The 27,642-nt window shown below is 38.9% G+C and overlaps 3 protein-coding genes across 4 annotated transcripts in view; 2 read left to right on the forward strand and 1 right to left on the reverse strand.

Moving 5' to 3' along the window:
• LOC131932099 (solute carrier family 45 member 3) overlaps positions 1–21,228 on the reverse strand; it is a 69,461-nt gene extending 48,233 nt beyond the window's left edge. The window contains exons 1-2 of the mRNA XM_059288986.1: positions 21,155–21,228; positions 19,700–19,844 (exon numbers count right to left, since the gene is read on the reverse strand). The gene's annotated coding sequence lies outside the window, so the exon portion shown is untranslated. The remainder of the gene's footprint in view (positions 1–19,699; positions 19,845–21,154) is intronic.
• Positions 969–2,003, forward strand: LOC131932094 (octapeptide-repeat protein T2-like). Its single transcript, XM_059288976.1, has one exon. The coding sequence runs from the start codon at positions 969–971 to the stop codon at positions 2,001–2,003; it is 1,035 nt and encodes a 344-aa protein (XP_059144959.1).
• Positions 21,229–22,584: 1,356 nt separating the features above from the next.
• Positions 22,585–27,607, forward strand: LOC131932100 (RAD51-associated protein 1). Of its 2 annotated transcripts, XM_059288989.1 has the most exons (8): positions 22,585–22,760; positions 23,320–23,366; positions 23,508–23,670; positions 23,899–24,002; positions 24,330–24,581; positions 25,049–25,249; positions 25,454–25,696; positions 27,477–27,607. In XM_059288989.1, the coding sequence occupies exons 1-8, from the start codon at positions 22,741–22,743 to the stop codon at positions 27,596–27,598; spliced, it is 1,152 nt and encodes a 383-aa protein (XP_059144972.1). In that variant the 5' UTR covers positions 22,585–22,740; the 3' UTR covers positions 27,599–27,607. The 2 variants fall into 2 exon arrangements, with proteins under 2 accessions (XP_059144972.1, XP_059144973.1); XM_059288990.1 differs by lacking the exon at positions 24,330–24,581.
• Positions 27,608–27,642: the final 35 nt, after the last annotated feature.

The raw sequence follows: 27,642 nt of genomic DNA on the forward strand, positions 1-27,642 counted from the left end.
AGTGTCGGTCTATGGGTAAGAAGGTTTATACAAGGTTAGGGCTTATATAAGTGAGCTGATGTTAACATTAGTTAATGAAAGTGTCGTTCTATGGGTAGGTAGGTTTATACAAGGTTATAAGGGTTTATATAAGTGAGCTGATGTTAACCTTAGTTAATGAAAGTGTCGGTCTATGGGTAGGTAGGTTTATACAAGGTTAGGGCTTATATAAGTGAGCTGATGTTAACATTAGTTAATGAAAGTGTCGGTCTATGGGTAGGTAGGTTTATACAAGGTTAGGGCTTATATAAGTGAGCTGATGTTAACATTAGTTAATGAAAGTGTCTATGGGTAGGTAGGTTTATACAAGGGTAGGGTTTACATTACGTTAAATGAAAGTATAGTTCTACGGGTAGGTAGGTTTATACAAGAGTAGGGTTTACATACGTTAAATGAAAGTGGAGGTTGACGTATAGGTAGGTTTATACAAGTAGGTTTGTTTTCCCTAACGTGACTTAGGTAGGCTACCTATCAGGGACATGATGAGTAAATGGTTTGTGTGTAGTGTGTTCCTTTATTTTTGTGTGTATTGTGTTCCATATGATCCTGTATGTTTGTGTGTGGTGAGGCCTCGATCTTATGTACATCAGCGTTGTTGAGTGACGGCCCTTAGTAAGTATAGTCAGAACTATTGTTAACAAGGTTTCTTTCAGTAATTTTTTTTTCTCTGCGGGCAATGAGTGGGGAGCGGAGCCTGAAAGAATCTCTTAATGTAAATCCTATAGAAATTCCACTCTCCCCAAAAGATAACCCAAAAAAAAAGCAAGACACCCCCCCCCCCCTTTTTTTTTTTTTTTTTTTTTTTTTTTTTTTTTTTTTTCTGAAAGAAATCTGAATTGGAACTCCTGAACTTCTTAGGAATCCCGTCATGTCCTTGCCTATCACCGAGCATGCGCAAACGCGCTGACGTCACGTGAACGATAACAACGATGGAGTGCGCAGGACGGGGGTCTCGCTGTGTTGCACCGGAAGTGAGCTCAGTAAACAAACAAACGCACGTGGAAACCCGCGGCGTGGAGCCTCCGTACACGCACAAGCCGACAGAAAGACAGGCCGACAGAAAGACAGGCCGACAGAAAGACAGGCCGACAGAAAGACAGGCCGACAGAAAGACAGGCCGACAGAAAGACAGGCCGACAGAAAGAGAAGCCGGCAGAAAGACAGGCCGACAGAAAGACAGGCCGACAGAAAAAGAAGCCGACAGAAAGAGAAGCCGACAGAAAGACAGGCCGACAGAAAGACAGGCCGACAGAAAGACAGGCCGACAGAAAGACAGGCCGACAGAAAGACAGGCCGACAGAAAGACAGGTAGACAGAAAGACAGGCCGACAGAAAGACAGGCCGACAGAAAGACAGACAGAAAGACAGGCCGACAGAAAGAGAAGCCGACAGAAAGACAAGCCGACAGAAAGACAGGCCGACAGAAAGACAAGCCGACAGAAAGACAGGCCGACAGAAAGACAGGCCGACAGAAAGACAAGCCGACAGAAAGACAGGCCGACAGAAAGACAGGCCGACAGAAAGACAGGCCGACAGAAAGACAAGCCGACAGAAAGACAGGCCGACAGAAAGAGAAGCCGGCAGAAAGACAGGCCGACACAAAGACAGGCCGACACAGGCAGACAGAAAGACAAGCCGACAGAAAGACAGGCCGACAAAAAGACAGGCCGACAGAAAGACAGGCCGACAGAAAGACAAGCCGACAGAAAGACAAGCCGACAGAAAGACAGGCCGACAGAAAGACAGGCAGACAGAAAGACAGGCCGACAGAAAGACAGGCCGACAGAAAGACAGAAAGACAGGCCGACAGAAAAACAGGCCGACAGAAAAACAGGCCGACAGAAAGACAATCCGACAGAAAGATAGGCAGACAGAAAGACAGGCCGACAGAAAAACAGGCCGACAGAAAGACAATCCGACAGAAAGACAGGCCGACAGAAAGACAAGCCGACGCAGACAGATAGAAACAGACAGAAGGACAGACACAGACAGAAGAAGACAGGCTGACAAAGGCAGAAGGACAGACAGACACAGACAGAAGAAGACAGGCCGACACAGGCAGAAGAAGACAGGCCGACAAAGGCAGAAGGACAGACAGACACAGACAGAAGAAGACAGACACAGGCAGAAAGACAGGCCGACACATGCAGAAGGAGACATGCAGACATACGCAGAAGGAGACACACTTTGCACAAGGCACAGACAAAAGCAATTTAAAAAACAAAAAACACGGATCAGACAACTGTAGGGGGGAATACTGAGCTGCAGAACGTCCTATCCTCTCCCTCAACACCACCACTGAAAATATGTGTGCTAATGTTTATTCTTATTTTTTTTTTAAACAAACACATACATACACAGCCAAGCGTCGCTTGCTGACTTGGAATTGGATCTCAATTGTCATAAGACACACACAAACAAAAGGCACTCTAAATTTATCTAATAGTAGTAATAGAGACCAATATTGAAAAATGTTGGCATACACTACACTCAGTGTTTCTTTCAGTCTTTTTTTCCTGGGGGGGGGGGGGGGGGTCGGGGCGGACTAACTTTTCCGGGGACGGGTAAAAGTATATATTTTCTATTTAAATTCTATTGTATTCGGGTGAGGGAAGGGGGGGGGGGGGGGGTAGACGTGCTTCGCCCCCACCACACGAAGATATGCCAGAAAGAAAAACTCACTTCACCAACCACACGCAACTCAATTTCATTGACTGGAACCGAGTTGCACATGAAGCGAGCAAAATGTTGAAGTTGTGGTCAACACAAGGGATGAAGCGAGCAAAATGTTGAAGCTCTGGTCAACACAAGAGATGAAGCGAGCAAAATGTTGAAGTTGTGGTCAACACAAGGGATGAAGCGAGCAAAATGTTAAAGTTGTGGTCAACACAACGGATGAAGCGAGCAAAATGTTAAAGTTGTGGTCAACACAAGGGATAAAGCGTACAGTCTCACGCCCCAGTTTTTAAACTGCTGACACTAGAACACTGCGCCAGGCAATAGTTTATGACTATTGTCAGAGAACAGAAACGTAAGGCGTGGAGCGAGGGGTACCTGTTTAATGGGTTTTACAGAAGGGCATGCGTCAACAGGAGTCATAGTGCTAGCCAAACAATCCTTTACATGAACACTACCCCACACTGCCCCCTCCCCCACAATGCACTTACAGTACCCCACTCTATACCCACCCACAGTAACCCACACTGCCCCCACAGTATCCCACACTGCACCCACACACAGTATCCCACAGTATCCCAAACTGCACCTACCTACAGTACCCCACACTGCCCCCCCCCACAAACCCACACTGCGCCCACAGTAACCCTCACAGTCCCCCCCCCCCCCACAATACCCCCACAGTACACCACACTGCCCCCTCCACCACACTGCATCCACACAGCCCCCCACACAGTACTCCACCATGATCCCTTAGTGCAGCCATAGTACCCCCCCTTCCTTACTTCACCCTCCATCCCTCATGCCCGCACAGTGCACCCAAGTTGCACTACCTTACATCCACGTTGCACCACCTTTCACATATACATCATCTACATTGCAAAACCCTGCACCCACAATACCTTAATAAACAAATAATCAAGTTCAATACGAGCAGATTCTAATCTACTTTAAAAGCAACCATTACTCCCTTGGGAGTACCTTTGACTTTTTGAATATAAAAACAGATCAATGACACAGACGAACTCTACTGTACATATGGACCGACGGGTCAGAATGAATAGTGTACCTTTATTTTTTAGTAAAGGCCTACACTTAAACGAATTTTAATCGGAGAAAACGAAAAAAAAAAAAAACTCCAACCCCATAAAACCGTGCTATTTTATTCATCATATCCGCCATGGCGTGGTAATTTAAGAAGATAAAACGAAAATTAATCCCTGGTTAATGGATGAGGATTAAATTTTAAAATCCTAGGTGTTAACAAATCAAAGCGCAGAATTAACAAGCTGTGTAGTTTAAAACCTGCAGACATTTGGGGTATTATGGGGGTATATATATATATATATATATATATATATATATATATGTGTGTGTGTATGTATGTTTAATTCAACAATAATTGTAATTATGTATTACATAAATTTTCTACCAAGTAGATATGCAATATTGAATAAAAGAATTTTTACATTCAATATAAAGTTGTAGAGATCGGCTAAAATATCCCCGAGTTCCAACCCCCGGGCAGATGAGGCTCGATATCTGTGGACAGCAACCCATCTCTAGGAGATAACTTCGAAATCCAACAACTGCTGCCTTTTTGTTCTTGGGTGGACATAGGTTAATGGAAAAGAAAAGCAGGCTGAAATCGAAGTCAAAGGCTTTTATGTGACACGTAATACTTAATTGTGTTGGAGAAATTCACGTCCAACATTACAAATAAGAAGGAAGAAGAAAAAAGATACTAAGTTCTTTATGAGTTATTTCCCATCTACCAATTCAAAATAGCCAAGGGAAGCAGCCCAAAACTTTGTTCAGAAAAGTTTTTTTTTAAATATAGAGATAAATTCCATCACATTAAAATTTAAAATATGGATATAAAATGTATTATTTGAGTAAACATGATATTTTAAATTGTATGCGACTTTTTGTCTAAACTTTGTAGTTTAAAGATTTTGAATACAGCTTTGGAATTTAACGAGAAAACCCTTAGTTGTACGAAATACCTAAGATGTAGTCTTAGCTCACTTGTAAGTCAAAACAATTTCTGCCAGTGTTGTTATTTCTCAACAGAACTTTAAATCATAATTGCATTTTCAGATTTAAAAATAAATGTGAAATTAGACGTTTTGCATCATGTATAAGTAAACCCTATTAAGTGAATGAAAGAACATGTCAGTGGGAAGTATTACTATTGTCAATCAGTGTCAGTCATCGCAAGCCGATGATGAAAACTGTAATACTAAAGCGAACATGAAAAGGCAAACCGACACTGTAAATTACATGTCTGAGGCAAACAAACAAAAAAATTAAAAATGAAGATAAATTTAAAAAATAACTAACGCCTTTCAAGATTAACACAAAATTATATACAAATATAAGACCTGATGTTTAATTTACTGCTATTTGAGAGCTACTATTCTACCACTCAGAATGGGTCTGGCCTCTGACTGGTTACGTTAAAGTTAAAAAGTTAAACGTAAACTCACAAACACAACAGGGGGAAAAACTCATAGAAGCAGTGGCGTAGCGAGGTCGGGTGTCACCCGGTGCGGTACTTAAAGGTGTCACCCCCCCCCCCCCCCCCCGAGGCCTAGCGACCCTTCCCGTGGACAAACTTTCAATTTTCGATTTGCACCCCCCCCCTTCCCCCCTCATACGTTCGAATTGCACTGGTGTCAACCCCTAAATGGGTGTCACCCCGGTGCGGTCCGCACCCCCCCGCCCCCCTTTCCCTCGCTACGCCTCTGAGTAGAAGAACGAGCATTTTAATTCTAGCTAGATTTTAAATCGCGTTTAATCACACAACACACCATGCCAATTTTCAGCAGAAAGATTAAACGCAGACAAAAAATTATCCACATAGTACATCTTTATTTTTCAAATAAACGTTATCAGATGAAATAACAAAGCGCTCTTAATATTTTTTTCTATTTCTTATTTTGCGAATGGATAAATCAAAGAGCATGCCATTTTTAATTCGGCTACGTACGCTAGCAAACAAATAAGGGTCAGGTAGGCCCTAACGGATTTTGTTTCTTTATCGGTAAAAAAAAAACATGTTTAATTTTTATACCATGTACCAAATGGCGTAATAGATCGCGCATAGTTGAAGAAGCGATTATAGAATAACTAGAATACCCGTCATCCGTTGGATAACTGTGGGTTTCGGGGGTCATCCATCAAAAAACATCACGTCTGTCACTCAGAGGCATAGCGACCCTTCCCGGCGCCCGGGGACAAAGTTTTCGATTTGAACCCCCCCCCCCCCTCAAACTTTTGATGTGCACCCCCCCCCCCCCACTCAAACTTTCGATTTGAACCCCCCCTCAACCTATCAATTTATTTTTTCCAAACCATTTTGGCGCCCCAACATATGCCCCCCCTCCTTCCCCCTCCCCACCCCCCGCCTCCCCTTCCCCCCCTCCCCACCCCCCCGCCTCCCCTCCCCACACCCCCCCCGCCTCCCCTCCCCTACCGTCCCCCCCCCCCCCCTCCTCGGTACGCTACTGCAGTGTCACTTATCGTCACAAAAAAACAGGACCCCACATTCAAATATATGTTTTTTATCTTTTAAAAACACCGAAAACACCGATTTCGGACTATCCCTTCATAAACTGACGTCACAGGTGACCTACTCAACTCTACTTCACCTGCCCAGTGTCCTGCCAAGTCTCAGACAACATGTTTTTATCGTTTAAAAAAACAATTCCAGCCGAGCATGTATCTGACCACACTATCCTTTCATATGCTTAGGGACAAAGAAACAGATGAACTCTACTTCACCTGCCCTGTATCTTGCCAAGTTCAGATAGGCAACGTTATCATTCACATCTAAAAAAAAAAATTGAAAAAAAAAATTTCATTGACATATTGGTCTAGAACCCGTGCCTCCTGCATGAGAGCTGACTACGCTACCATTTTAGCTATTTACTCGTGACGTCACAAGTGAATTTTTATACTATACTATGTATCTCCTTATGCAACTTGATTTACGGCGTATAGATTCTAGATCTAGATCTAAAAATAAGTCTAGTAGTACTAACTTTCAAATTAAATTTTATCTTAAATAAGCCAAACAAAGATTTATATAAAATAATTAAGGCCTGAAATAGATTCTAGATGTAGAATTTACATTAAGTCTAGATCTAGAATTTACATAGAAACCTAGTGACCTACATCTAGGCTAGATCTAGATCTAGGCTAGATTCATAAATTTCCTTCGATAGCTGATCTTTAGATCTAGAGAAATTTATTGTAAAACTAAATGAAAAAGACAGTTGAACATTGATATAAGTGTTGGAACGTAATAAATACAGAAAACGGACGTATTGTTAAAGTTATGACCGACAGAAAATTAGATTTAGAACGCGTTAAACTTGTGAATGGGAACACAATTTTCTTCGATAGACGCCGCCATTTTATTGTACTAAAGAGTAAACAAAAACCTGTGACGTCACGGTCCCGCCGAGTCTAGTGGCTTTTCAAATATTTTTTTAAAAAATGGGTTACTGTACGTATGAATAAATCAATAAAATTAATTAACGTCTTTAAATAAATTTGTGATTAACAGTCTGTCTGCATTAAAAAATTATTCTCTACCTACATACTATTTTACAGCTCTCCAGATAGAGTCGAACATATCACAATTTTCAATCAGGCAAAACAAACAAATAAATATTCAAACATGTAAAACAAACTTGACTTTTAGTAGTATACTAGAATACCCGTCATCCGTTGGATAACTGTGGGTTTCGGGGGTCATCCATCAAAAAACATCACGTCTGTCACTCAGAGGCATTAGCGACCCCTTCCCGGCGCCCGGGGACAAAGTTTTCGATTTGAACCCCCCCCCCCCCCCTCAAACTTTTTGATGTGCACCCCCCCCCACTCAAACTTTCGATTTGAACCCCCCTCAACCTATCAATTTATTTTTCCAAACCATTTTGGCGCCCCAACATATGTCCCCCCCCCCCTTCCCCCCCTCCCTCCCCCCCATCCCCCCCCTTCCCCCCCCCCCCCGCCTCCCCTCCCCACCCCCCCCCGCCTCCCCTCCCCCCCACCCCCCCCGCCTCCCCCCCCCTCCTCCCCACCCCCCCCCCGCCTCCCCTCCCCTACCGTCCCCCCCCCCCCCCCCTCCTCGGTACGCTACTGCAGTGTCACTTATCGTCACAAAAAACAGACCCCACATTCAAATATATGTTTTTATCTTTTAAAAACACCGAAAACACCGATTTCGGAGAAAACACCGATTTCGGACTATCCCTTCATAAACTGACGTCACAGGTGATCTACTCAACTCTACTTCACCTGCCCAGTGTCCTGCCAAGTCTCAGACAACATGTTTTTATCGTTTAAAAAACAATTCCAGCCGAGCATGTATCTGACCACACTATCCTTTCATATGCTTAGGACAAAGAAACAGATGAACTCTACTTCACCTGCCCTGTATCTTGCCAAGTTCAAATAGGCAACGTTATCATTCACATCTAAAAAAAAAAATTGAAAAAAAAAATTTCATTGACATATTGGTCTAGAACCCGTGCCTCCTGCATGAGAGCTGACTACGCTACCATTTTAGCTATTTACTCGTGACGTCACAAGTGAATTTTTATACTATACTATGTGTCTCCTTATGCAACTTGATTTACGCGTATAGATTCTAGATCTAGATCTAAAAATAAGTCTAGTAGTACTAACTTTCAAATTAAATTTTATCTTAAATAAGCCAAACAAAGATTTATATAAAATAATTAAGGCCTGAAATAGATTCTAGATGTAGAATTTACATTGAATCTAGTGACCTACATCTAGGCTAGATCTAGATCTAGGCTAGATTCATAAATTTCCTTCGATAGCTGATCTTTAGATCTAGAGAAATTTATCGTAAAACTAAATGAAAAAGACAGTTGAAAATTGATATAAGTGTTGGAACGTAATAAATACAGCAAACGGACGTATTGTTAAAGTTATGACCGACAGAAAATTAGATTTAGAACGCGTTAAACTTTTGAATGGGAACACAATTTTCTTCAATAGACGCCGCCATTTTATTGTACTAAAGAGTAAACAAAAACCTGTGACGTCACTATTCCCACAAAGTTTAGTCAAGGTTTTAACATTTTAAAAAAAAATGGGTTATTCTGCGTAGGAATAAATCAATAAATTAATTAACGTCTTTAAATAAATTTGTGATCAACAGTCTGTCTGCATTAAAAAATTATTCTCTACCTGCATACCATTTTACAGCTTTCCAGATAGAGTCGAACATATCACAATTTTCGATCAGGCAAACAAACAAATAAATATTCAAACATGTAAACAAACTTGACTTTTAGTAGTATACTAGAATACCCGTCATCCCTTGGATAACTGTGGGTTTCGGGGGTCATCCATCAAAAAACATCACGTCTGTCACTCAGAGGCATAGCGAGCCTTCCCGGCGCCCGGGGACAAACTTTTCGATTTTAACCCCCCCCCCCCCCCCAAGATTTCGATTTTCAACCCCCCCCCCCCTCAAACTTTTGATGTGCACCCCCTCCCCCCCCCCCCCCACTCAAACGTTCGATTTGAACCCCCCTCAACCTTTCAATTTATTTTTCCAAACCATTTTGGCGCCCCAACATACGTCACCCCGCCCCCCCCCCCTTCACCTCCCCCCCGCCTCCCCTTCCCCCCCCCCCCCCCGCCTCCCCCCCCCCCCCCCGCCTCCCCACCCGCCCCCCCCCCCTCCTCGCTACGCTACTGCAGTGTCACTTATCGTCACAAAAACAGAGCCCACATTCAAAAATATGTTTCTTATCTTTTAAAAACACCGAAAACACCGATTTCGGACTATCCCTTCATATACTGACGTCACATGTGACCTACTCAACTCTACTTCACCTGCCCAGTGTCCCGCCAAGTCTCAGACAACATGTTTTTATCGTTTAAAAAACGATTCCAGCCGAGCATGTCTCTGACCACACTATCCTTTCATATGGTTAGGACAAAGAAACAGATGAACTCTACTTCACCTGCCCTGTATCCTGCCAAGTTCAGATAGGCAACTTTATCATTAACATCTAAAAAAAAAATTGAAAAAAAAATATCATTGACATATTGGTCTAGAACCTGTACCACTCGCATGAGAGCGGACTACGCTACAAACTTAGCTATTTACTCGTGACGTCACAAATGAATTTTTATACTATACTTTGATGCAACTTGATTTCGAGCGTCTAGTCTAGAAGTAGTAACTTTCAAATTAAATTTTATCTTAAATTAGCCAAACAAAGATTTATATAAAATAATTTAGGCCTGAAATAGATTCTAGATGTATTAAGGCCTGAAATAGATTCTAGATGTAGAATTTACATTAAGTCTAGATTTAGAATTTACATTGAGTTTAGTGATCTAGATCTAGGCTAGATTCATAAATTTCCTTCGACAGCTGATCTTTAGATCTAGAGAAATTTATTGTAAAACTAAATGAAAAAAGACAGTTGAAAATTGATATAAGTGTTGGAACGTAATAAATACAGCAAACGGACGTATTGTTAAAGTTATGACCGACAGAAAATTAGATTTAGAACGCGTTAAACTTTGGAATGGGAACACAATTTTCTTCGATAGACGCCGCCATTTTATTGTACTAATTTAACTAAAGAGTCAACAAAAAACTCTGACGTCACTATCAAGGGACGTCACTATCCCCACAAAGTTTATTCAAAGTATTAACATTTTTAAAAAAATACGGTTAATTTAACAATGAATAAATCAATAAATTAATTAACGTCTTTTAATAAATTTGTGATTAACAGTCTGTCTGCATTAAAAAATTATTCTCTACCTACATACTATTTTACAGCGCTCCAGATAGAGCCGAACATATCAGGATACTTGATCAGGCAAACAAACAAAAAAACAAACAAACAAAAAAATAAATATTCAAACATGTAAACAAACTTGACTTTTAGTAGTATATAGATAGATAGATATCCTACGTCATTAGCTTTCAGAATATTTACAGTTGTTACAGTTTATAGAAAAAAAAAATCGCTTAATTGAAGTTGACTCAAGTATTAAAGCGTAAAGATTTCGGAATATTAATAGTTTTAGTAAAGTTCGTTTAGTTAAAGTAGTATTTCGGAATGTTTACAGTAATAGAAAAGCTCGTTTAGTTAAAGTAGCATACGTTTACAGTATTTAGTGATGTAATACATTTCTGTAGTTTATAAGTTTGTTTAATTTCAAGAAGCATTAGGCGATGGAATATATTTCTGTAGTTTGTCGGTTTAATTTCAAGTAGCATTAGGCGATGGAATATATTTCTGTGCGGTTGAAAGTTAGCTTAATATCAAGTAGCATTTGGCGAGGTTATATATTTCTGTAGGTTGTAAGTTTAATTTCAAGTAGCATTTAGCGATGTAATCTATTTCTGTGCGGCTGTAAGTTGGTTTAATTTCAAGAAAGAAGTAGCAAGTTGTGTCGTGATATATTTCTGTAGTTTGTAAATTAGTCTAGTGTCAAGTAGCAGGCTTTATCGTGTAGACCAGGGTCCAGTTATCTAAGGACACGATACATAGGTGCTGGACAACACGTAGGTATACCTGACATTGACATTCCTATCGTGGAGATCTGGGGCACGTCGATAACATATGTGTGTCAGTGATGGTGTGGGTGGGTCCATTTTAGTGGTGAAAATAGCCAGTATCGCTTTCAGTAACAGTCCAAAGTTGTACAAATAGCCAGTACTGGTTTTAGTATATAACTGTAGTTGTACAAATAGCCAGTATATGATTCAGTATTTTTCTCGTTGTAAATAATCCTCTTTAGACCAAGGGTCCATTGGGCAAATGAAGTAGAGTTCGTGTTTCTTGACCTCGGCATATGAAGGGAGGGTGTGGTTTGCACTTTGACCAGCCGCCTTTACTTTCCTTAACATGAGTTAGGTACCCATCAGAGCTGGGTGGACTCGGTGATGTTTTACGTACTAGGACCCGGATTTAAACACGAGGCTTTCGGGTTAGCAGCCTAGCGCTCTACCACTTAGGCCACACAGTCCCCATTCTGGTTATATATAGCGTAGCGAGGGGGGGGGGGGGGGGCAGGGGGTGCGGACCGGGTGAAACCATTTAGGGGGGGGGGGGTGACACCAAGGCGAAAAATACTCAAATATATAGAGAAAAAGAAGTTTGAGGGGGGGGGGGTGCAAATCGAAAATTTGAAAGTTTGTCCCCGGGAAGGGTCGCTACGCCTCTGGGGGGGGGAGGGGGGGTGACGTGACACCATTAAGTGCCGCACCGGGTGACACCCGACCTGGCTACGCCACTGTATATAGCCCAGTATCTGCCTCAGTATAATACTGTATTAATAGCCAATATATGCTTCAGTATTATACTCTGGATGTACAAAGAGCATATATATGCTTTTTAAATTATACTCTAGTAATACAAATAGCCAGTATATGCTTCGGTATTATACTCTAGTTATAAAAATAACCATTATTGGTTATGAAGAGTTGCAGTTAAAAATCCCTTTTGTTTTAGCTCGTTACACTATCAGTGGTACACATATTTGAACCCAAAAAAAGGGGGGTTAATTAGTGAGTCTTGTCAAAGTCCTACTAATAATGGATAAACATAAAATCATAAACTAAAAAAATACAGCCTCAGACAAAATTTTAATTAATTATCTACTTTTTATAAACACCTGAAGATTACACGCTCCCCCCAAACACCTACCTCAGTATATCATTTCATCGATTTTTTCTTTTGATGTTTTCGCTGTATTGATTTTTTCATCTCGTTTGACGTCCATACATTGATCCTTCCCTCCTGCCCCCTCGTACTACCACCCCCTTCTCTTCCATGACCTCTGTTTCTGTCCTCACAAGCCATTGTGTGGCGTTTTTAATTAGTTTTGACCCCCCACCACCCCCCCCCCCCCCCCCCACCCCCACCCGTTTAAACATCGATGAACAAAATTACATGAAATTTTCATTGAAAAGTACAATGAACACGCCAGGCTGCTAACCTGAAAGTCTCGAGTTCGAATCCTGGTCCAGGTCATTGGAACGTCCATGAGTCGACCCAGCTCTGATGGGTACCCAACTCACATTAGGTTAATTAAGTAAAGGCGGCTGACCACAATATCCCTTCATATGCCGAGGTCAAGAAACATACGAACTCAACTCCGTCTGCCCCAATGAATCCTTGGTCTAAAGAGGAATCTTTGCTTTTACTTTATAATGGACAATAACTTCAATTTAATATTTACATGCAACTAACTCTCCCCCACCTTTTACTATTTCAACGATCCAGTAAGATGTTTTAATGACCTGTCCCATATATTGATCGTTGTATGTGGTGAATTTAACCATCCCCCCCCCCCCCCCCCCCATTCTTCAGATTTTTCCGCCACGGATTATCTTAAGCTAAAAGTCTGTTATACGTTTTGAATAGCGGTTACCAAACCTACACCAATGCAATAACCCTTAAAGAAAATGTTGTGCTCATCATTCTCCGGACTACTTACGAACCCGATTTGTTCTTTATTACACAAAACCCCACTATTCAAAGAACCCAATGAATACACCTCACACACTTAGGGGAGGGGTTGAATTTAGTGACAATGCACAACAGGTTGTTCACAGAATAAAAGTCTTATTCTGTGAACCCCGTTTTTTTAATAACAAAAGGATGGTGGAAAACGTTAATTTAATTTAGATTTTATGGAGAGGGGGTAATTTATTCATGTCTTATTATGGTAAGGGTCTATATGTAACTATAGTAGCTATGGGGGGGGGGGGGGGGGTGTCTAAAATAGTGTGACATTTACGGACGATCCATTTTACAAGAAACGTATTGTATTTCTCTGAGTTTGTATAAGCTACTTAACACCTGTGATGGGTAAGCTATACATGTATATGGTAATTCTGGATTTGTGTAAGCTATAAATGGTAACACATGTGATGGGTTAGCTATACATGTATAGGGTAGCACTCTGGGTTTGTGTAAGCTATATATAGTAACACCTGTGATCAGTGTTTCTTCCAGACTTTTTTTATCCGGGGGGGGGGGGGGGGCGGTAGACTTTCTTCGGGGGGCGGACACTGTTAAAAGTATATCTTTTCTATATAAATTATATATATTTCATTTCGTTCGGGGGGGGGGGGGGAGAAACTCTGCCTGAGATGGGTTAGCCATACATGTATATGGTAATTCTGGGTTTGTGTAAGCTATATATGATTACACTTTTTAACGTTTGGGTTAGCTGTACAAAATCAAGTCTAAAACATGGATTGGATTCGAGCATGCGATAGCTTCAATGATACCAGGTAGAGTTGTATTATGCGGAATATTGACATGGTACGCTTAACCAAATACTTCCATATCACGTAATTTACATGAATAACACACGAACGTGTCCTAGTCACGAATGAATGCCAGCCATGATATCTGAAGTTCGGCTTTAGTTTGTAAGACTACACGAGAATTCAAACTTGATGGATCCTCGGGGGAGGGGGGAAAGAAGGGGGAGATGGGGGGGGGGGGGAGATGGCATGACACATTACTGGTCACACTAATTGCCCGTTTCGGTCGTCACAGCTCAACTCTACTACACCTGTCTCAAGAACCTCTATAACAAGAACATTTTTATACTGTAAAACCTTTGTAATGAAACACTAGTCGGTAAAAGGCAAGCTTCAAAAAAAAAAAAAAAAAAAAAAAAAAAAAAAAATAAACCCACATTTCACTTTTCTAAAACAATTATTTTCTCTCATTCTGGTAAAACCATGTAAACACACTCTAGCTTAGGCCTACACTAAAAATTACTTCTAAACGAAACACATTAAAAATTTAAATTAAAAAAAAAAAATTCTTAACGGCGGTATGACAGTGCGATGAAATAAATTGACGTCAACCAAAAAAAAAAAAAAAAAAAGCTAACCTTTAAAGCCGTGAGAGAATGAGGAAATAGTGTCAGCCGCCCGTCCCTACAACAGAACACATCTACCGCCAGTCGCATCGTTGAGCCAACACGCGAGGACCCCCCCCCCCCCCACACTGCCCGGCTGACCTGTGGAGCCATTTGACAGCAATCTATGGGGGGGGGGGGGGGGGGGTAGGAGTGAGGGGGGGGGACGTCAAACTTGGATAGTTGATCATGCTCGAATTGACAACATAATGTAACATGTCAGTTTCAGTCCAGCCCCACCCCCCTTACATTCGATAATAGTTTAATATAAACCTTCACTACGGTGAGAGAGAAAGCGAGACAGAGGGGGGGGGGGGGGGGGGGGGTAGCATAGATGATCAACCCAAATCATCCTCGAATCCCACCGGGTTTTGTTTGAGAGATAGTGGGCATGGCAAAAACCTCTTGAGTGATTCTGTTACTGATTTGAGTAGGATTGGTTTTAAAATTCAGTGGCCGGTCCATGGGTTAGTCAGTATTGACCCAGTTAGTCACCAGTTAGTCAGTATTGACCAGTTAGTCAGTATTGACCAGTTAGTCAGTATTGACCAGTTAGTCAGTATTGACCAGTTAGTCAGTATTGACCAGTTAGTCAGTATTGACCAGTAAGTCACCAGTTAGTCAGTATTGACCAGTTAGTCAGTATTGACCAGTAAGTCACAGGTTAGTCAGTATTGACCAGTTAGTCAGTATTGACCAGCTAGTCAGTATTGACCAGTTAGTCAGTATTGACCAGTTAGTCAGTATTGACCAGTAAGTCACAGGTTAGTCAGTATTGACCAGTTAGTCAGTATTGACCAGCTAGTCAGTATTGACCAGTTAGTCAGTATTGACCAGTTAGTCAGTATTGACCAGTTAGTCAGTATTGACCAGTTAGTCAGTATTGACCAGTTAGTCAGTATTGACCAGTTAGTCAGTATTGAGCAGTTAGTCAGTATTGAGCAGTTAGTCGGTATTGACCAGTTAGTCAGTATTGACTAAGTTAGTCAGTATTGAGCAGTTAGTCAGTATTGAGCAGTTAGTCGGTATTGACCAGTTAGTCAGTATTGACCAGTTAGTCAGTATTGACCCACTTAGTCAGTATTGACCCAGTTAGTCAGTATTGACCCAGTTAGTCAGTATTGACCAGTTAGTCAGTATTGACCAGTAAGTCACCAGTTAGTATTGACCAGTTAGTCAGTATTGACCCAGTTAGTCAGTATTGACCAGTTAGTCAGTATTGACCAGTTAGTCAGTATTGACCAGTTAGTCAGTATTGACCAGTTAGTCAGTATTGACCAGTTAGTCACCAGTTAGTCAGGATTGACCAGTAAGTCACCAGTTAGTCAGTATTGACCAGTTAGTCAGTATTGACCCAGTTAGTCAGTATTGACCCAGTTAGTCAGTATTGACCCAGTTAGTCAATATTGACCAGTTAGTCAGTATTGACCAGTAAGTCACAGGTTAGTCAGTATTGACCAGTTAGTCACCAGTTAGTCAGGATTGACCAGTAAGTCACCAGTTAGTCAGTATTGACCAGTTAGTCAGTATTGACCCAGTTAGTCAGTATTGACCCAGTTAGTCAGTATTGACCCAGTTAGTCAGTATTGACCAGTTAGTCAGTATTGACCAGTTAGTCAGTATTGACCAGTAAGTTACTAGTGACCAGAGAAGGGTAGGCCATACGTTAATATAAAGGCATGTCAACGAATCTACAAGATATAGACAGACACAAAAACACATAGGAAGAAAAGAGAGAAAAAAATTTAAATAAAAAGAAAAACATGAAAATGATTGGAAAAAAGGAAGAAATAGAAGAAGAAAAAATAGCTAAGGACAGAACAGCGTGGAGTAGAAGTAAAGCACCCTTTTCGGACCATAAGGGTTCACGGCGGAGGTGAAGTACAGTTCATCTGTTTCAATTACCTCGGCATATGTTTTAACTTGATGTGAGTCAGGTACACAACAGAGCTGGGTGGGCTCGAGCTAGAATGTTAGCACCCGACCACACCATTAAAAAGTATGAAAGGAAGCTGTACATGAAAAAAGACGAAGAAGAATACAATACGAAAAATATATTTAAAAACAGAAAGATAGACTACAATTTTAATTTTTTATCAGAAATATATTCAATTCTCAGTTCAGCTCGTTTAAATATTTTAACAGAAAGAATCTATTTAAATTATTTTTTTTTAAATAAGGGTACAACATCACTGCCCTAAATTGTCTAGTGGAACCTGGATTCGTACTCGAGACTTACGGGTAAGCCGTCAATTCTATGCACCATTGTGAGTTCTAAATACAATACCAAAAATATATTTTAAAACAGACGGACTACAATTTTATCAGAAATAGATTACGTTTCTAACATAGTTCCTTAAATAACGAAGTTCCTTAAATGTTTTAACAGAAAGAATTTATTTATATAAAAAGGATTGTATTTATTTTTTCGTAAGCAAGGGACACCATCACAGCCCTGTCTAGTGGAGTCCAGGTCAGCGTGGCACTATATTACATCTGTCAGAAGTCTAGACACGTTTGACACGCAAGGGAACTGCCACACTGCCTGTACTTTACGGTACAACATAAATCGTTTAAAAATATTAGCATAGTCTATAAAAGCGCTTCTCAAAATGTGACGTGTAGCCTCTGACCGAGAATGTCGAAAAATATTTTACATAATTAAAATCCAGGAAGTTTATAATAGCTTACGACTGCTAACACGAAAATCTCGAGTTCGGATTTCGGGCTCGATTCTGATGGGTACCAGACTCACGTTAGGGAAACAAAGCCTGCTGACCATACTATACCTTCATATGCCGAGGTAATTGAAACAAATTAACTCTACTTCATCTACCCCATGTGTCTTGGGCACGAGCGGGAAAAGATAATGGTAATGATCAAGTACATAACAATGGCGTAGCCAGGATTTGGTCATAGGAGGGGTTCAAACCTTTTTCTATATAATCCTATATATATATATATATATATATATATATATATATATATATATATATATATATATATATATATATATATATATATATATATATATATATATATATGGGTCCATGGAAGGGGTTATAACCCCCCCCCCCCTTGCCTACGCCACTGGTACATAAAATATGTGTACACATTTGATCCATCAGTACATTAACTTAAAAAAAAATTGGTAAAAAAAATTGAGAACCTTAGAACCACAGCGGAAAAAAAAAAACAACGGGAATTCCCCAATGCTTCCCATACTCTTCCATAAATATGCCACGGACTACCATGAGAGCAAGCAATAAACATAACCGAGCAGTCGATCTATCCGGTTGTAACACGGGACTGTCGATAGGGCGCAGTGACTCCAAACGAAAGTGGAACATTTGAAACTTGAGTAGGTCAACATGACCTGTGATATTTATATCCAGAATTTTATGTGTGAATGTATTATACCAAGCTAATCTAAACAATTTTTTTTTAAAGTTTAGTTTTTCAAAGTCGCGTGAGAACCCAATAATAATGACTCAACCCTAAAAATATAGACAATTTTTTTTTTTTCAGTTACGTGAACATTCAATTTCTAATACAGAGAATGTGAAAGGCAACACACGGGACCTCGTGTGGCTCTTTGACAATGTGGGTATTAGGGCTAATGAGGATCTTCACACAATGTGGGTGTTGGGGCTAAAACGGCTCTTTTAAAAATATGGCTACAAGGCAGAATTAAATTGTGTGGTTCTTTTACCACTATGGCTACAGGCCTCTTTCAACAGTGTGGTTACAGGGCCAAATGTGGCTCTTTCAACAGTGTGGCTACAGGGCCTAATGTGGCTCTTTCAACAGTGTGGCTACAGGGCCTAATGTGGCTCTTTCAACAGTGTGTCTACAGGGCCAAATGTGGCTCTTTTGACAGTGTGGCTACAGCGCCAAATGTGGCTCTTTTGACAGTGTGGCTACAGCGCCAAATGTGGCTCTTTTGACAGTGTGGCTACAGGGCCTAATGTGGCTCTTTCAACAGTATAGTTACAGGACCTAATCATCTCTAGCCCCTGTGTAATCCTAACCCACTTTTGTATATCATTTTTGCTGTTTTGAGGTGTTTCTGGCATAATGACTTGATTATTTCAAGAATATTGTCTTAGAAAAGTATTAAAGCCCAGTAATTTTGGTCTGACAACTCTAAATACAGAAAAGGAAAACGGACATGAATTGGCCACACACTCATGAAACCTGTATCCAGCATAACAAGACAGGCCTTCACTTTGAATCCACAGGCAAAAAGAAAAGATGCTAACCAAGGAAGACTTGGAGACGTGACCTGGAAGATGACACCAAGAAGATTGGATACACCTGGGGACAATTGAAGAGACTAACCCAGGACAGAGACGCCTGGAAAGTTCTTGTCAGCAGTCTATGTCCGAGGAGGGGCAACCGGCTAACCTAACCCAATCCTAAATATGCTTACTTTTATTTGAAATCATGACTAATTATAACTTGTATCTAATAAGCCTAAGAACATGCACAGCTATGGTGGAAATAGTGTTTTTTTTTTTTTAAATTCAAGAAATAAACAAAACTGATCCTTAGTAAAGAATTAACAACAACATATAAAGGAAATCTTCTTCTTCGTTCTTAATTTTTAGTGTTGAAGGGGATCGAGATTTATCTGCAAGTGGGTTTGAACTCGAGACTTTGTTCGAATTTATCCACCATTAGCTTTCTGCCGACTCGACCACGCCTCCAACACAATTAAGCGTTACGTGTCAACTGGTTAAGCGCCATTGAGGCCATTGACTCAGATTTCAGCCTGCTTTTCTTTTTGGATTTGCTTCCATAGCCTATGTCCAACCAAGAACAAACTACAAGGCAGCAATTGTTTAATTTTGGAGTTGTCTCTCCTAGAAGAGTGGCTGTCCCCAGCTAACGAGCCTCATCTGCCCGAGGGTTCGAACTCGAGACTTTTCGGTTTAGCAACCATGAGCTTTACCGACTCAACCACGCCGACCCCATAAAGGAAATAATTAGTTGTTTTTTTAAACTTAAAGTACAAACTTACCTAATCAAACCTGGCCTATCGTGCTAATCACCACCCTGGTTCCCCTACAGACAACTCAGCAATGTTGCATGCATACAACTCATCCAACATTTATATAAAGGTATCATGATGATGTACAACGGAGTCAAACGATGGTTGTTCATATCTGAAAATATAGTTGTTATACAAAATTATAAAAGTTGTTTTAAAGTTTATTTAGTTATATTTATTATCTATTACATTTTACTACACAGTTTCTAAAGCATGTATAGCAACATGAAACAGAAATGCAACATATTTTTTGTGTGCAAATAATAAGATGTTGGACTTAAATAAAATTGCTATTATTTCCTCTGTGCACTTTAAATATAATCATATTGTGAGGCATTGCAAGTGAGTTATTTTGTCTTAGTAGTAAATGGGCTGCTGCAGTTAGGGCACAGACTTCCATCAATTTCCTTTATACAAGTAAATCCATATTTTACATATATTATTATGATATTCGTCTGCCCACTTTCTTTTTTTTTATGCTCGACATAGATCTAGTTAGTATGAGAGGATTTAAGGATTTTAAAAAAAAAAAGAAAAATAACAAATGTACCGTCACAACAGTCATAAGTCGATTATTGGGCAACAATATAGAGATAAAAAAGTATGTTCATCAAAGTACATGTGTATACTACACGATCAATACACAACTGTATATTTGGTGTAGACACAATTTAGTGACAATTTGTATTGTATGTGTATCATGACGTTCAAGGATTCCACAATATACAAATAAATATCATGATATTTGAACTGTTGTCATACTCTGCAAATTCTATTTTCTATTTTCCGCACTGACAAAATCCTATCACAAAGTCTGGTGTGTCTCTTGACCTCCGGCGAACCCCTGTGAGACTGACTCACTGACCCCCGGGGTTCAATTGAACCCAGGTTATTCAAATTAAGAACCACTTTTCCACTGATCTAATTTTAATTAATTAAAATTAAAAATTTTAGGCCTGATTATTAAAATTTTAAATAGCCTATCTGCCCTATCTTCACAAACGAGTACACTCACACATTAGTTAACACAACACTTTCACTTTTTTTGTTACAAATTTCAATTTGTCAAAATGAACAACTCTGAACTAGACTACTAGTTAGTTAGTCTGAACTAGATCTAGAGAGATCTAGATCTAGAGATCTAGTCAGTAGGCTTACTAAGTTAGTTTAAAAAAATTAGATGATGAAGTTAGTAGTCTAGATCTAGTTACAGTAGTAGTTTAGTAGTTAGTAGATCTAGAAATCTAGTAGTTAGTGTTACTAGAGATTTTCAATTTAGAGATCTAGATTCTAGATTTTAAAAAATATACTCTATTATGCCATTTATGCCCCTGGCCTATTAGCATAATTGAGATTTAGTCAGTAGGAGTATGATGTATAATTTAGTATAAAATTAAAATGTTACAATAAGAAAATAATGATTACCTCGTGAAGTAAGTAGGGGCTACTTACTACTTAGACTAGTCTAGATCTAACTAGTCTAGTTTTAAACTAGAAAAATATAAACAAAGTGAAATGGTAACTCTATTTACCAGCACACGCAATTCTAATTTATGTCTTTAAAAAAACCAATGAAGTCATTTTAGTCAAAGTAAACTGTTATCTCATTGATTGTATTAACTGAACAAACAATATGACAAACATAATGTTGTTTAGGTAATACTAACGTTTTGAAGTTAATTTTTTAAGTAAACAGAATAATGTACTGTCTTTTGGCACCACAACCTTTAAATCTCTAGCATTATGCTAAAGATATCGATCCAGTGGCGTAGGCAGGGGGGTAGGGGGTCATAGCCCCCATAGACCCCTCGGTATATATATATATATATATATATATATATATATATATATATATATATATATATATAAAGTATGAGGGGGTGCAAATCGAAAGTTTGAGGGGGGTGCAAATCGAAAGTTTGAGGGGGGGGGGGTGTAAATCAAAAGTCTGGGGGTGCAAATCGAAAGTCTGAGGGGAGGGGGGAGGGTGCAAATCGAAAGTTTGTCCCCGGGTAAAAATTGGAACCCCCTCCTCTTGAGACGATCCTGGCTACGCCACTGTATCGATCTATTATAAAATATAGTTGTGTATAACTACAGAAGTAATAAATAATAAACCATAAGCTAAAAATTATACGCTGACACATGGGGCAAGAGTTGAAAACTCAACGTGTTTTTTTTTCAAAATGTCAAAGAAAACTTTTATGTAAAATGTTCCAAACGGGCGCCATATTTTAATATTTTAGCAGATTTCCCCCTTCCCCTATTGTCACTAATCCCTCTTCACACATTACATAGTTCTAATCACCCATAAAGTTGTCAATTCTAAAGAATCTTTTTAAAAAAAAACATGTATGCGATGTTAAGATCTACGCGGTGAAGCACAATGTGACACTCGCACCGTTTGAAGTAAATGGTGCGGATGGGCCAGGTTCCACGGTTGAAAACTGAAAAGGCACGGCGCTTCATAAAAAATAAGGAGAATTAAATTACGTTCAAGTAGTTCAGTTTCTAACACGATTTACAACACTTTAAAATGAGAAATGCTGCCATATACAGTTTCTATTGTAAATGCTAGTCAAAAGTCATATTTTTACCCCACTTCGCAAAAGTCCATAGGGAGTGTGACCTCATCGATGACCCCTAAACTACTAAAAAATAAAAAGTCATAAAAAGTAAATTTGGAAATATGTCTATTACGTATAGATCTAGATCTAGACAGTGCATATAGATCTATTATTGAAATTAATAAACTAGTTTAGAGATCTAGATCTAGAAGGTTTGTCAACATTTCATAATTTTGATCTGGCAATTTTTATCTAAATGAAGAGATTTAACTACGAAGGCGCCGAGTTATGAATAAGTCATAGAGACGTTGTTGATTTATTGTAACCATATTCAATAGAACTAGATCTAGCGTAGACTAGTCTAGTTAGAATTAACTATATGCAATTTTATTCCAATACAATAGCATACATAAGCTTGATATAGGCTAGAGACTCGAAGAGAGAATGTCAGATAGGCCTGCAAGGTACTGACTGTCACTGTACTATTTTGTAAGATTTGTTTGGGTAGGCCTAGCTTAAAATAAGTACTAGACTAGAATCTAGTACTAGACAGTACTAGACTAGCTAGCCAGATCTAAAATATATATATAGTCTAGATCTATATTATTATTATATAACTTATATTATAAGTTATAGATCAAGTATAACTTTGGCACTTATGAATTAAATTATTAACCCTTTTACTTTACGTAAGCCCTTTTAAAAGTTACTAGGCCTGTACTTAAACTTAGGACTTGTCACTAAGTATTATGTATAATTTGATCTAGATCTAGATACTAGTAGAATAGTAGATCTAGTGTAGTAAATAGATCTAGATCTCTAGTTGTTGTTATTATAAAGGTTTTCATTCTCAAATGGAAATATAAATAAATAGATTATATCAGTATATCTCTAATCCCAACTAATTTAGAGATTCTAGTTGTTGAATTTAGAATTAGATCTAGAAATATAGGTTTCTAAAAAAATAAATAGTTAGGTCCAGCACTAATTTATATAAATATATATATATATATATATCTACAGGTCTCGTAAGCCAGTAACCTATTCTGGTTTTGATGAAGGTTCTGATGGTAAAAGACATATTTAAAATATTTTTTTCTTATAAGAGCATGATGTAGTATTTAAATGTATCAAAGGTAATTAACCTACATTAGTAGTGCATAACAGCATTTTATTTAACTATCAGTTATCTTTTTATGTTTTTTTCCCAGATGACTTTGCCTGTACCACTCCACCTGCTCCAAAGAAATCAAAGACATCGAAAAGTGACGAAAAGGGAAATAAATTAAAATCAACAGTGAAAGAAAAAAAATCATCATTACTTGCAGATGTTGATTTATCATTAATCCAAGAGTCAGAGTCTGGGAAAAAAAGGTGCAAGCTCGGTGACAACATAGATAATTAAGAATCTCATAACAAATGACTCAACTCATTATCTTTAGATGTATTTCCATAGCATCTGTAATTATACTTCTTAAAATTAACGCATAAAATATTAATAATATTCTTGTTGAGATGTTTTTAATTACTTCAATAATTATTATTCCGTTTTTAGGTAGTTTTGTAGTTAATAATGTTTATTTTTTATTACAATTCTGCTAGACGTGCACCTTTAGCAGAAAAGATATATGAAAGAGAATTAAAAGCAGCTCTGCAGTTGTCAATACAAGAAGTGAGTGCAAGTCAAGAAATGTTAAAGCACAATGGTGAGTCTCACTTAGGTGGGTTTTTTTTAAAGATCCACTGGTGTAAAGTTATTTCACTTTAATATACCTTTATCACCTCTATTTTGCAGTTTTTTTTAATACAATTTTGTTGAAAACAATATACTTTAATAATTTAGGAACAGGTTTATATTTTAAGACATTTTTTAATTGTAGGCCTAATTCAAATTTTTTTTTGCTCTTGTATGTCATGAAATTTGTTTGAAAATTAAAACAAATTTTACTGTAGTCTTAACTTTTATAGCCAGTTTGAGTTTCAATTCATATGATTATCCCTTATTTAAAAATAATTTATTCCCCTTAAACTAGGAAACTCTGAAAACCTTAATCCCACACCTGATGAGGGGTCAAAGTCCATTTCCGTGACACATGAACATAGAAGTGAACCTGAAATTAAAAAACCTGCTCCAATCATTGGAGTAACTATGGATGAAACAATTGAGATCTTGGAGAATCCTGCAAGTGACAAGAAAAACTGCAAGGTTTCTATGAGTAGACCAAAGAGATCTACCACTGTAAAAACTAAACCAAGGAAATTAATTTTGGATGATAAGAGTGAAGGTACTTTGATTCATATTTTTTTAAAAAGCAAAATAATTGCTACTAATTTGAATCATTATCTAAAATTATTTTTTAAGATATGCAACTGATTTGATGCTTTATTAAGTTTTAATCAATCAAATATATATATATATATATATTTTTAATGGTGGCACTTTATAAAAGAAGTGCTTCAACTCTTGTATTTACTTGGTTGTTATTCACAGTGCTGATGCTGGATTTAAGTTATTGTAATAGTTAAGTTTAATTTAACTTGTTTGAAGTTTACAGAGTTTCACAGATCAATAACATATATTTGATTTTTATTGTTATACAGCATTGTCATGAGTTTCTTATGCCAGGTTTGCTGTTAAGATAACCATAACAATAGGGAAGCTAATGTAGAAAGCAGCCTTAATTAAATACTTATATTTCTGCATTATTTTTAATATAAATTATATTAAGTACCTTTTTTTTTAAAATTTAAGATGAGAGTGACTTCAGCTCTGAGCAAGGGGAGACAAGCGAGGATGATGACAACCAGAGTGATGTCAGTGAGGAGGAGGACACAGGGAGTGACAGTGACTATGGTGGCAAGGTCGGAAAGAAAAAAACAAAACCAGATAGGACAAAATCAAAGACACCTATAAAGACAAGCAAAGATGTGAAGAATAAATTAAGCCATGCAGGTGTTTAAGAATTATTTTGTGTATTCCAACATTTATTGTATATGTCTGCAATGGATTGTTATATATATAGTATTGAACTTATTGTAAATTATAATTTAAAAAATTAAGATTATATTAGTATATTTAATTTTAGCAAAAACTACTTAATTTTTTTTTAAATTACATTAATATTAAGTTTACATTAATTTGATTTTATTTTTTCAGCGACACCTGACCCTTCCATGCCACCTTTAATCAGCATCTCCTCCAAGCCCTCTTTGCCAGTACTACAGAACATTAAACCACCCACATTAACAGCAGTCAGGGAAAACAATGTGAGTTCACCAGCTCCTGTACCAGTCACAACCAAGGCTTCTACACGTGCCTCAGCCTCAACCAAGGCCTCACCATCACTGACAGCCTCAACCAAGGCCTCACCCACACTCACTGCAGCCTGGAAACCTCCAGGTATGTTTTTCAACAAACATTTCTCCTGTTTTGCTCCAACTCACAAACCGCAGCCAAGATCCATCTTGTGCTGCCACGCAGTAGTTGTAGACCTGCCACGCAGTAGTTGTAGACCTGCCACGCAGTAGTTGTAGACCTGCCACGCAGTAGTTGTAGACCTGCCATGCAGTAGTTGTAGACCTGCCACGCAGTAGTTGTAGACCTGCCACGCAGTAGTTGTAGACCTGCCACGCAGTAGTTGTAGACCTGCCACGCAGTAGTTGTAGACCTGTCACGCTGTGGTTGTAGATCTGCCATGCTGTGGTTGTAGACCTGCCACGCAGTAGTTGTAGACCAGCCATGCTGTGGTTGTAGACCTGCCACGCAGTAGTTGTAGACCTGCCACGCAGTAGTTGTAGACCAGCCATGCTGTGGTTGTAGACCTGCCACGCAGTAGTTGTAGACCTGCCACGCAGTAGTTGTAGACCTGCCATGCTGTAGTTGTAGACCTGCCACGCAGTAGTTGTCGACCTGCCACGCAGTAGTTGTACACCTGCCACGCAGTAGTTGTAGACCTGCCATGCAGTAGTTGTAGACCTGCCACGCAGTAGCTTTAGACCTGCCACGCAGTAGTTGTAGACCTGCCACGCAGTAGTTGTAGACCTGTCACGCAGTAGTTGTAGACCTGCCACGCAGTAGTTGTAGACCTGCCACGCAGTAGTTGTAGACCTGCCATGCTGTGGTTGTAGATCTGCCACGCAGTAGTTGTAGATCTGCCACGCAGTAGTTGTAGACCTGCCACGCAGTAGTTGTAGACCTGCCACGCAGTAGTTGTAGACCTGCCATGCTGTGGTTGTAGATCTGCCACGCAGTCATTTTTTAAAAATAGAAATAACCTTGTGTAAGTCTTTTCAGAACAGAGCACAACCAAATTACATGTTGCATACATGGTTTTATTTCTTTGATGGAATGTTGCTCACAAATTATAGCCAGCATCCTTCTCCAACTATTCTTTAACTCGTTTATAAACTATAACCAAGATACATCTTATAGTTTTTATTTAAAAACATTAATCCTACCTCTGTACCTTTCCACTCTGAATTGTTGTTTTTTTAATTTTGCTGCCTGTCCATCCTCTTATATCTATGTTATTCTAGTAACCTTAAGTAGTTTTTATAACTGGGGACAGCATAGTTGCCTGAGAATGAGATAGCGCACAATTGCTAACCCAAAAATCTTGAGTTCAAACACCCCCCCCCCCCCTCCCCCCAAGCAGTAACCAATCTTAGAGAGAAAACTCCAAAATCTAGCAACTTCTGTCTTGCTGCAGATGTTCTTAGTTCAAACCAAGTCACATCCAGAAAGAAAAGTAGGCTGAAGACTTAGTCAACTGGCCACATGGCGAATAACATATCGACATGTAATTATTAATTATGTTGAAGGAAATCCCTACCAATCTTACTAGAGAGAAGTTTACTTCACCTTCAGTGTTTGTCCTAAATTTCAGTGGTTCTCTTATAACTTAAATTTTTACCCTTGTTATTTCAGTTTATGCCCTAACTTTCAGTGGTTCTCTTATAACTTATATTCTTACCCTTGTTATTTTAAATTGGGGAACAAAGTGGTTCTCTTAAAACTTTTATTTTTACCCAGTCATTTATTCTTACCCTTGTTATTTCAGTTTATGTCCTAACTTTCAGTGATCCTCTTATAACTTATATTCTTACCCTTGTTATTTCAGTTTATGTCCTAACTTTCAGTGGTTCTCTTATAACTTATATTTTTACCCTTGTTATTTCAGCTCGTGCAAGTCCTGGAAGCTCTACATTGAGCAGTGCCAAGTCCCCAACCTCAAACCTTCGTCTGGGACTTTCCCGAAATCAGACTGTTAAGCCCTTGCACTCGTCTTTTAAAGTTATATGACAAAATATCATGTTTATCCCATCCCTACAAGGTGTTCATCTGAG

The sequence above is a fragment of the Physella acuta genome, unplaced genomic scaffold, assembly GCF_028476545.2.
Source record: "Physella acuta isolate Inbredline_101_S28 unplaced genomic scaffold, ASM2847654v3 ptg002087l, whole genome shotgun sequence".
In the NCBI taxonomy this organism is placed as follows: domain Eukaryota; kingdom Metazoa; phylum Mollusca; class Gastropoda; family Physidae; genus Physella; species Physella acuta.

Excerpts from the sequence above, each read along its gene's own strand:
- LOC131932094 (XM_059288976.1), top strand. The coding sequence starts at position 969 with ATGGAGTGCGCAGGACGGGGGTCTCGCTGTGTTGCACCGGAAGTGAGC.
- LOC131932100 (XM_059288989.1), top strand. The coding sequence starts at position 22,741 with ATGTCAGATAGGCCTGCAAG. Across the intron at positions 24,003-24,329 it reads AGAAATGTTAAAGCACAATG|GAAACTCTGAAAACCTTAAT; the intron begins GTGAGTCTCACT and ends CCCTTAAACTAG. Across the intron at positions 24,582-25,048 it reads TTTGGATGATAAGAGTGAAG|ATGAGAGTGACTTCAGCTCT; the intron begins GTACTTTGATTC and ends TTAAAATTTAAG.